The 10,981-nt window shown below is 41.5% G+C and overlaps 1 protein-coding gene across 1 annotated transcript; it reads right to left on the bottom strand.

The window, feature by feature from the left end:
* Positions 1-4,644: 4,644 nt before the first annotated feature.
* Positions 4,645-5,664, bottom strand: LOC120025223 (melanocyte-stimulating hormone receptor-like). Its single transcript, XM_038969701.1, has one exon. It carries the CDS (start codon positions 5,662-5,664, stop codon positions 4,645-4,647), a length of 1,020 nt encoding a protein of 339 aa, XP_038825629.1.
* Positions 5,665-10,981: the final 5,317 nt, after the last annotated feature.

Raw genomic sequence — 10,981 nt, 5'->3', positions numbered from 1 at the left:
ATAAATACTTAGGGGTATGGTTAGATGATAGGCTTTCTTTTAAAAAACATGTTACTGAATTGGGAAAAAAGCTCAAATTCAAGATAGGATTCCTTTACAGAAACAGGGCTTGTCTGTCCTCTGTAAATAGGAAAAAAATTGTGCAGGCTACTTTTATGTCCGTTTTAGATTATGGTGATATTATCTATATGCATGCATCGGCAAACACATTAAAACCACTGGATGCTATTTACCATTGTGCACTCAGGTTTATCACGGGTGATAGTTACAGAACTCATCACTGTATCCTATATCAACATGTGGGTTGGGTCTCTCTATCTGTGAGGCGAGAGCAACATGCTCTCTTGTTTATTTATAAAGCACTTCTTTTAAAACTACCTCCATATATATCATCATTAATTTCCACAAGATGTACTAATTTTAAAACCAGATCACAGATGTGGATTACATTAGAGACTCCTGCGGTCTCCACAGAGTTGGGTAGGACTGCCTTCAGTTCCTTTGCACCTTATTTATGGAACAAACTGCAGATCCAACTTAAGTTAGACACTCTGGTGTCCCTTGCCCATTTTAAAATGTTTATGGAGGATCAATATGATGTTGTCTGTGATTGTTTCTGTTGAATTGTGTATGTTTTGAAATGTTCTTGTCTGTATGTCTAAAACTGTACATGTCAACATGTTTACACAGGGCACAGCCGTAAAAGAGATCCAGGTCTCAGTCTGTTTTCCCTGTTAAAATAAAGATTAAAAAAAATAAAAAAAATAAAAAATAAAAAAAGCGTCTTCAAATATATTGACACCTGAAATAGAAAAAGGAAGTAATTATGATCTTTCAAAATGATTTAAAAATATATTAAAAGTGATTGAAGCTTTATTTGGAGGACTTAGAAGAGCAGTGGACTGTAGGCCTAGATAGAGACCTCTCCTCTTGTCTGAAAGAGGAGGCAGTTAGACAGACGGTCAGCCCAGGTTACACTGAGGACAGAGAGCTTGTGGGCCTTTATATGGACAAGAGAGACACATACAGTATTTAAGAGGGGACTAAATGAATTCTCACATAACATCACTTGTGGCATGAGAAAGGTTGAAATTACACTTCTGGACCAAAATAGTTTTTATGATTATTTTTTTTATCCACAGGATCACATACTGACTAAAAGAAATGAGGATTGACATCAACAAACATTACATGATTAAGAAATGTATGACATGCAATATGTACACTGTACATAAAATAACAAGAACAATAAATATTTTGGGATTAATTATGTTATTATTAGTATTGCAATAATAATAGTAATTATTAATTATCAATATTAAAACAATATTATAGCAACAAATGATATCATGACAACAATAGTGTTATAATTATATTGTTATCATGCGTACTATCATTGCCCTCATTACTGATGCTGTTATTAAATAATACACCATCATGAGCTGAAATAACAAGTCCCAGAAATGTTCCATATGCACAAAAAGCTTATTTCTCTCAAATGTTGTGCACAAATCTGTTTACATCCATGTACGTGAGCATTTCTCCTTTGCCAATATAATCCATCCACCTGACAGGTGTGGCATATCAAGATGAAGCTGATTGAACAGCGTGATCATTACACAGGTGCACCTTGTGCTGGGGACAATAAAAGGCCACTTTAAAATGTGCAGTTGTGTCACACAACACAATGCCACAGATGTCTCAAGTTTTGAGGGAGCATGCAAATGGCATGCTGACAACAGGAATGTCCACCAGAGCTGTTGCCAGATAATTTAATGTCAATTTCTCTACCATAAACTGCCGCTAACGTTGTTTTAGAGAATTTGTCAGTATGTCCAACCGGCCCCACAGCAGACCACGTGTAACCATGCCAACCCCTCCACATCCGGCCTCGGTGGTGGTTGGGCCTGGCTGGCAAATGGTTGGGCCTATGCTCTCTAAGGCCCACCAATGGTTTCACCCTTGATTGGCTGGGCCTGGCTCCCCAGTGGGTGGGCCTGGCTGGCAAGTGGGTGGGCTGCACCCCTGCCAAGTCATGTGAAATCCATAGATTAGGGCCTAATGAATTTATTTCAACTGGCTGATTTCCTTATATGAACTGTAACTCAGTAAAATCTTTGAAATTGCTGCATGTTGCGCTTATATTTTTGTTCAGTATATATTAGTACAATTTGACCATAGCAATATGTTGAAATACAGTAAAAAGTAATCAAATGTACACATTTACAATAAGATACGTTTGAGCCTTGGTTCTGACACACAGCCATAAAATAGCATGGATTGTTTAAAGGGATGAATATTGATACCCTCTTGAGGCTTTTGAAAATGTTATAAATATGTTGAAACATTCAAAGTATTCAGTACATCCATAACACAATTAAAAAACATGGCTAGTCTACATTACATGGGCTACTTGTGAAATACATATTGAAATAAACATTTTGTTTCTGTCTATGCATACATTATTATTTGCATTAAAATGGTGAGGATAATCTTAAAATGTCTGATCTGTTTCAAGATTGGATTTCATGTAAAAAGTTGTATTCCAAAAATGTTATTTCAATTTATTCTAAGTGGGCTGGATGTAAACAAATAATGAGTGAATAAATAAAAATGCAACTATATAGACCAATGCAATGCAACTATATAGACCAATTAGGCTATTATTGGACTTCACAATGCACAAATTTTATTTAATCAAAACATGAGACAGAATTGTTTTCTTGTACAAAACACAACATAATGACTCCCATATTTGTGCATCTTTCTTTGACTCCATACAAAGCATCAGGGCTAGTGTATATCAGTAGGTCCATGGAATTTTCTTCAACAATAGCCTCTTTCAAACAACATCCTCTTCCCAACAACATTCTGGGAAATTCTTTCCTATTTTAAACAGAACACTTGCTATATCCTAAAGTCTATTTCCAGTGTCGGCTATACAATTAAAGCACAAATTACTATTTGTCCTACATAGTACACTGTAAAATAATCATGTTTTTATGCTAATTTACTGGCAGCCATTTACCTGTAAATTACTGTAAAAAAAAAAGTACAGTGTGTTACCATAAATTCCAAAGCAACTTTGGTTTAACAGTACATTACTGTAGTGCATTACTGTAAAGTTTACAGTAATGTACTGTTAAACCAAAGTTTCTTGGTGCCTGAGAAAACTGGACCCGCAGCTTTTACACACATTGGCATCTTTGAAAAAGTTATGTCAGTTGCTGTTATATGGAGATGATAACTAAATAGCAAATTTGAGGGTGTTAAAATCACGGTGTTGAGGTAAAAAGTGTTGTGTGTTATATCTGAGCGTTGATTCTGGTGGGGATAACACCAGTGGGATTGAAATTGAAATCACCTGCCGTGAATAAATGAAGTTACTTGAATCACAGTGGAATCAACACTGTGTGGTGTTGTTGTTACTCGGCTGTGTTGAGTTAATTTCCGTTAACTCTCTCAGATTGAAGACATGGGAGGGGCCTCATTATCATATTTCCCAGCATGCTTTGTTGCCAGTTGCTTTTTTAGAATAGTTTGTTTTAATATCTAGGCCTATGTTTCTGCATGCACATTGATTGATAAATTGATCTTATACTAAACAAAGATAAATAAATAAATAAATCTAAACTAATCCAATCTGTAAGTAGTTGGCCTTATTTCACCCTTTATTGAGATGGTTGTTCCAGTTTAGATGGTTAAAAGGTAGTCTCATTTATCAATCTTCCCTACCTTGGCAGTCACTCTAACTGCAGTTGTGGTTGTTGGATATCCAAACTGACTAGATTCCAATAGGAATTATACAACACTTCGAAAGCGAGTGACTATGGTGACTTGCTAATGTGGCCTGTACTGGGCACAGACTTCAATTCAATCTACTCCATGTTGGTTCAACAAAAATTCAAAAAAAGTAATGTATATGTATTGACATAAATAATTACATTTTTACGATCAAATATTCACTTAGTCACTCACTTGGTGAAGGCTAGATGACTGAAAGCCATCGAATGCAACAATCATGTCTCTGTCAATAACAAACACACAGCAAAAAAGTAACCCTGGGAAATAAATGTGCAGTCTTTACACCCTAAAATGTTAAAACAACACTCCAAAACGAGTTACTGTAACACCACGTGTTAATTAGCTAACACTGAGAAAGTGTAACCGCATCAGCTCTTATAAGGTGTTAATTTAAGTCGGAATTTGCAACACCCATTGTGCTAGGGACCAATCACTTTTGGGGTGTTGGTTTATCAACACTTTTAAAAGTGTTAGTTTAACACTAGGCTATTTGAGATAGTTACATATGATTTCTAAGAAAGTGATACATTTAACACTGTGGGAGTTACAATTCTGATCACACATTTGCTGTGTATAATTAGATATAGATGCTTTAGATTATGGTTCAAGCATTTGTTCAACACGCAAGTATGGCATATATGTATGGCTTGGCCTGCAACATGGAAGAGGCCAGGGGTTGGTAAAAGGTCCCAAACGTGGCTGTGCCGTTGTGCGCAATCCAACCTGAAGTCTCATAGTTTATTAACTATGTATTTCAGTTAATTCAACAGCAACGACAGGCATTCGCCTAATAGTGCCGCAAATATTAAATAATCTGTTATTCCTGAACAAATCCTGCAGTCACGTGAACTTCCATGGAAATAGACACTCAAGTATGGAATCGCATCGAAAGGTGACGCAGGAGCAGAAGAGCAGCTCCTTGAGTGTCTTGCGCAGCTCCTGGCTCCTATAGGCGTAGATGAGCGGGTCAATGAGCGAGTTACAGATGATGAGGATGAGGAAGAGGTTGAAGTAGCTGAAGAAGCAGGTGCAGAAGGGGGTCGTGGGGCAGGTGAGGATGAGAATAAGGTGGAGGAAGAAGGGTCCCCAGCAGAGGATGAAAACCCCTAGCAGGATAGTGAGCGTGATGGCGCCCTTCATGCTCGTGCCCTGGCGGCGAGACTTGTAGATGGCCATGATGCGCCGCGAGTGCACGTGCGCCAGGATAAACATGTGCATGTAGAGCACAGCGGTGAAGACAAGAGTGATGCAGAAGAAGGTGACGAGGCATACAATGACGGCGGTGTGCGAGTGGTAGACGATGAAAAGTATGCTGGCAGTGATGCTGGTCAGCCACACCATCGCGATGATGGTCACGGCGCGCTGCGTGGTCATGATGCTGTGGTAACGCAGCGCGTAAAAGATGGTGATATATCGATCCGCGGCGATGGTGCACAGGAAGGACAGCGATGACACCACCGAGCTGCAGTTCATGATGTCGATGACGTTGTCCAGGTGCCGCAGCATTTCAGGTGTGACCACTAGGAGCCCGTGTTCGGTGAGCAACATAACTATGGTCTCCACTACGTTGGCGACGCTGACCAGCATGTCGGAGACGGCCAGGCAGCATATGAAGTAGTACATGGGCGAGTGCAGATTGCGGTTCTTGATGATGGCCAGCACCACTAGGATGTTCTCCACCAGACTAATGAGGCCCAGCGTCAGGAACAGCTCTTGTGGAATGCGGAGCGAGCAGGTCGTAGAGTTCTGCTCCCTGGCGCTGGTGTTGTTGGTGGTGCTGTTCTCGCTGTACATGGTGAGGGTGCTCAGCTCCATGTGGTGGTGCATGAGGAAGTTATGTTGAGACGTGTTGTCCGTCATGTCTGCTGCTCTCTGCTGTAGTAGGCTATTGGATGAGGTGGAAAGAAAAAGCCTTAAAATATGTTCGTTGTGGTCTCGTTAGTGTAACAGAATGAACTAGTTATTATATAGAGATCATATCCTATTCAACTGGAATGTGACCTCAGGAAAAAAAGAGCACAGAATGTGTGAGGTGAAGGTAGTTTAGCTCACGTTTATGTCGCAACCCTGAAATTGGAGTGATGTTTTCCCACAAACGGAGTTCTCCAGAACGAATTTTAACACAGAGCGAAGAGCCCAGATGCTCACAGTGGAGAATCATCCATGTGAAATCGTCTCTTTCCCAAGTAACTGTTTAGATTCAAAGGTTTATCCAACTGTATTTTGCACATAGTCCATGTATGGTATTTCCAAGTGATGAGAATCCTAGTCTGAGTCTGAAAACAGCTCCTTGGTGCTGGATCGCATGAGAGAAAATCCTCTACCATTTGGACGTCCAAGTAGGCTCCAAGCAATCCTAATGTGTGAACTGAAGCCTATCCAAGTGAGCTCTCAGGCACACAAAGTGACAGTGTGTTCTTAAAAGGGTCCACCTTTCTAACTCCTCCTTTCTGATAGCGAAAGCCAACCGCATGATTCTCAGACTGACACAAACTCTAACGAACGCGTGATCCCGCATGGAAATATTTAACAAGATTAGGTAGTAAAATGGATGGAGAGAGTGTAGTATTGATATACTTACTAATCGCCTGAGCAGACCATAATAATAATTCATTAAGTAATTCAAAGACATAGTTGAGAACATGTTCCCCAGCACTAAAATGGAATTTACCGCGCACTGTGCACAACTGATGTGACCAATTGATTTAGACAATCCATATTTCACGTGCCTCAAATACACAGAGTGTACAAAACATTAGGAACACCCATGGGACACTCCACACACTATGGAAGGGCTATTATTACACATGCATCTGCCTCGGCCGTGTATCTTATCTAGGATGTGGAGGTCATGGTATACACTGAGTGTACAAAACATTAGGAACACCTGCTCTTTCCTAGAGATAGACTGACCAGGTGAATCTAGGTGAAAGCTTTGACCCCTTATTGATGCCACCTGTTAAATCCTCGTCAATCAGTGTAGATGAAGGGGAGAAGACAGGTTAAAGAAGGATTTTTAAGCCTTGAGACAATTGAGACATTGATTGTGTATGTGTGACATTCAGATGGTGAATGGGCAGGACAAAATATTTAAGTGCCTTTGAACGGGGTATGGTAGTAGGTGCCAGGCACACCGGTTTGTGTCAAGAACTGCAACCCTGCTGGGTTTTTCACGCTCAACAGTTTCCTGTGTGTATCAAGAATTGTCCACCACCCAAAACACATACAGTCAACTTGACAACTGTGGGAAGCGTTGGAGTCAACATGGGCCAGTATCCCTGTGGAACGCTTTTGACACCTTGTAAAGTCTATGCCCCTGCGAATTGAGGCTGTTTTGATGGCAAAAGGGGGTGCAACTCAATATTAGGAAAGGGATTCTTAATGGCAACCGACAACAATGATCAGTTAATTTAAAAAATGACACGCTGCGCTCATGTATCTGTATTTGGGCGGGAACTTTACGCACAGAGCGCAATTGTAAATGCATTCATGATTATGGCTCAAACTGTTGCAGTATTTTTCTTCTTTGATATAATTGCGAAATACATTTGTAATTACAATAAAGTTTTAAGAATAAATGTTGTAAAGGCTCGCAAACATGATGTTTGTTGTCTGCCAAAACAGCGGTAACGCGCGCTATTACCCAAAACAAATGGGAGGGGATTTGGATAGACAAACCCGATTGAATGGGTTGGTCCATTACGCATGAGGGTTTTTGTAGTGACCTAGTTGCAGCAGAGCCACTGCCAGGTTTTGTGTGTGTATGTGTGGGGGACTACCTGTCCTGCGTACCGAGCCGATTATAACAGAAGGGCGGGCTCTTTTCTCCGCTGCATTGAATCGGATGTTTTTTTCTTCATTACAATCTCTATTTGATTAAATGTTTTTATACCGTGTAGTTGAGCAATCAAGAAAGCGTTTTTTTCCAACTTCAGAAACCCTTCGCAACACTACAAGCGGAGCCTCAGGTTAATGATGACGCAAGAAGCTGCCCTTCAGGGAACAAGTAGGCTTCAGTAGCCTGCCTACACATGGACAAATTGAGTTCGAGTGTTGAACCTCATCCCAGCCACCCAATAACAATACACAGTGATCCATTCAGGACAGAGTTCGGACTCATGAAGCAACATCACTTTAAACCAAACCAAACCTAAACCATAACAAAATTAAATATATAATTTAGTTGACAATGTTCATAAAATATGTCCAAAACAAGATATATTTGTTCAAACTTCTGACAGCTGAGAAGTGAATACTTCCCGCTGGAGGAAACCACATAAAGAGTTCTGAACAAAGTGCCAAGTGTTATGGCTCCAGCCTTTGAAACAATCCTTCTCAGTGCTTGCATAACCAGCCTCTTCCTCTAGCGATTTCATGGGAGATATAACACACAAACTGCAGTTTGTGCAAAAGGCAGCATTCTCTCACCTGTGGAGAGCAGCAGTGTCAACTGTAAACAGCCAGACTGTCCATAGTTAGAGTGTGATAGTGGGAGATAAGGAGAATCCTCCATTCACTCAGGGCCAGACACAGATCTGTATCAGCTTCTAGCTGAGGAGCACCACTCCTACCTGGGACTACAACTTCAGACCTGACCAGACTGACTCAACATCTGGGCCTATCACACACACTCTGCAAAAGGGGCATCCAACTCCCATATGTGTGTCTGGACTGTCACTATGTCAAAGAGAGAGACAAGAGGGGTTGGATGGGGTAGGGGGACCCAATAGGACAGATGATAAGTGATGTGGCCAGTGGTGACCTGTCATTCAGGGCAGGTGGAGCAGAGCCCCGCCTGTTTTGAGCCCCACCTGTTTTGAATGTTATTTTGGCATTAATACGATGTAAAAATGTAAACAATGTAAAAAAAAGAAAGACAAAAGAATACTTGAGTTAATAAAGCCACATTCAAACATGGTCTCTTTTTTTCTTTCTTGAGGAAGGCAGCTCCAAAATGCAGGTGTTTCAGCCTAGCTCAGTGCTTTCTGTGGTGGTGGGGCAACCAGCAGAAAATATGGAGCGTAGGGGTTGGTAATGTTCTCTAATTGAGCCGTGATTGGCTCAGTGTTCTGTCACTCGTGGGGACACTATGTCACCACAAAATCTACGGGGAGAGCTCGAAAATTCAACCCCCTTGGGTGCTGCCATAGAGTTACATTAGAATTGCCCATCCAGTAGCTCTTTTCCAAGCTTAAAAGGATAAACATTCAACATTGGCCATGCTGTCAATCCATAATGACTTCTGCCGCGCTCAAAACAACTGGAAACTCGGAACTGGAAAATCTCAGACTTCAGTGAGTTCAAGACAACTGGGAACTCGGGGAAAAAATGAGCTCCGACTGGGAAAATACGCTTTGAACGGTCATCCAACTTGGAATTGCATGTCAGGAACTCGGGCCCCTTTCTAGAGCTCCGACCTGACGATCACTGACGTCATCATGATTCAATCTTGTTTTTTTCCCAAGTTCCCAGTTGTCTTGAAAGCACCAATAATCCAGAGAATATCAGACTTTAATGACAAAATTTGCCCACAAAGGACCGCCGCGCCACCTTCCTGTTCAAGTGAGCACAGCACAGAGAGAATGCCAAGAATGTGCAAAGCTGTCATCAAGGCAAAGGGTGGCTATTTGAAGAATCTCAAATATAAAATATATTTGATTTGTTTAACACGTTATTGGTTACTACATGATGCTATGTGTTATTTCATATTTGTGATGTCTTCACTATTATTCTACAATGTAGAAAATAGTAAAAAATATATTTTTAAACTTGAATGAGAAGCTGTTCTAAACCTTTTGACCGGTAGTGTACGTTAACCCCAGTTCAACCTCAATACACCGTTAAAGGTCTATTACAAGTGCTGATCAATGCTCCTGCTGTTTCACAGGGTGTTTCTTAGAGCAATGTCTCATAACCAAATATAGTTATTTTACAGTGGCCTTGAACTAACCATGTAATAAATAGTACATCCCAGCAGGCAAAACTACCAGCTTTAACTTTATAATTATAAACACTTACAATCAGGGGTGGAGTTGGAAGAAGTCTGGGAACTCATCATTGTAAATCTCCCCCCCCCACACACTCACACACACATTTTTACATGACAAAATAATTTGACTTTGGAAACTTTCTAGAGCATTCCCCACAATTGCACCCATGCATATAATGAACCATTATTGCATGCTTCATAAACCATTAGTAAAAATAATTATCACCCATCTACATAACTATAGGTGAAAAGGACAATATGTATAAATCATTTAATCTTTTCTACCCACAGTTGACAGAAGAAAGCAATATGGAGAAGGTTACAAGGAGAAACTGAATAGATCAAGATTTACTGAATTTCTCGATTTCCCTGGATTTAGTTATTTACAGTTCTGAATGTTCAGTAGATTATCTAATCCAATAGAGAAATATTTACCCACATTATAGATTTCTCGATGTACTGTGATGTAGGCCTTCAGTTAATTCTGAAAGTTAAGAACCTTTGTCTTGCTGTCACGCGGGACTAGGTGTGTGAGGAAGAATCAGGCGCAGAGAGCAGAGAGTTCCACAGGGAAAAGTGCACTTTTACGGCACAAAAGCAAGCCCACAACACAGGGCGCGGAAATAAATGGACCACCCAAAACACAGGGTACCAGGTCTAGAACACGAACACACCTAAATAACGCACACACGTAACACAAGAATAATCCCGCACAAAACAAGGGCGGGTAAACGTACTTTAAATAAGGAAGCCCATCAAGCACACAAATAGACACAGGTGCAACTAATAAGACAAAACAAACAGACAACGAAAAAGGGATCGGTGGCGGCTAGTAGGCCGGTGACGACGACCGCCGAGCACCGCCCGAACAGGCAGGGGAGCCAACTTCGGCGGAAGTCGTGACAGTACCCCCCCCCCCTTGACGCGCGATTCCCGCAGCGCGCCGCCACCGGCCTCGAGGGCGACCCGGAGGGCGAGGCGCCGGGCGATCCGGGTGGAGGCGGTGGAAGTCTCTCAGGAGGGAAGGATCCAAAATGTCCCCCACCGGTACCCAGCACCTCTCCTCCGGACCGTACACCTCCCAGTCCACGAGGTACTGTAGGCCCCTCACCCGGCGTCTCGAGTCCAGAATGCCACGTACTGTGTACGCCGGGGACCCCTCGATGTCCAGAGGGGACGGATGGACCT

The sequence above is a fragment of the Salvelinus namaycush genome, chromosome 30 (assembly GCF_016432855.1).
Source record: "Salvelinus namaycush isolate Seneca chromosome 30, SaNama_1.0, whole genome shotgun sequence".
Taxonomy (NCBI): Eukaryota; Metazoa; Chordata; class Actinopteri; order Salmoniformes; family Salmonidae; genus Salvelinus; species Salvelinus namaycush.
This window is presented reverse-complemented; position numbering and strand designations above follow the sequence as displayed.

Coding starts and splice junctions, on each gene's coding strand:
- LOC120025223 (XM_038969701.1), bottom strand. CDS start 5,664: ATGACGGACAACACGTCTCAACATAACTTCCTCATGCACCACCACATG.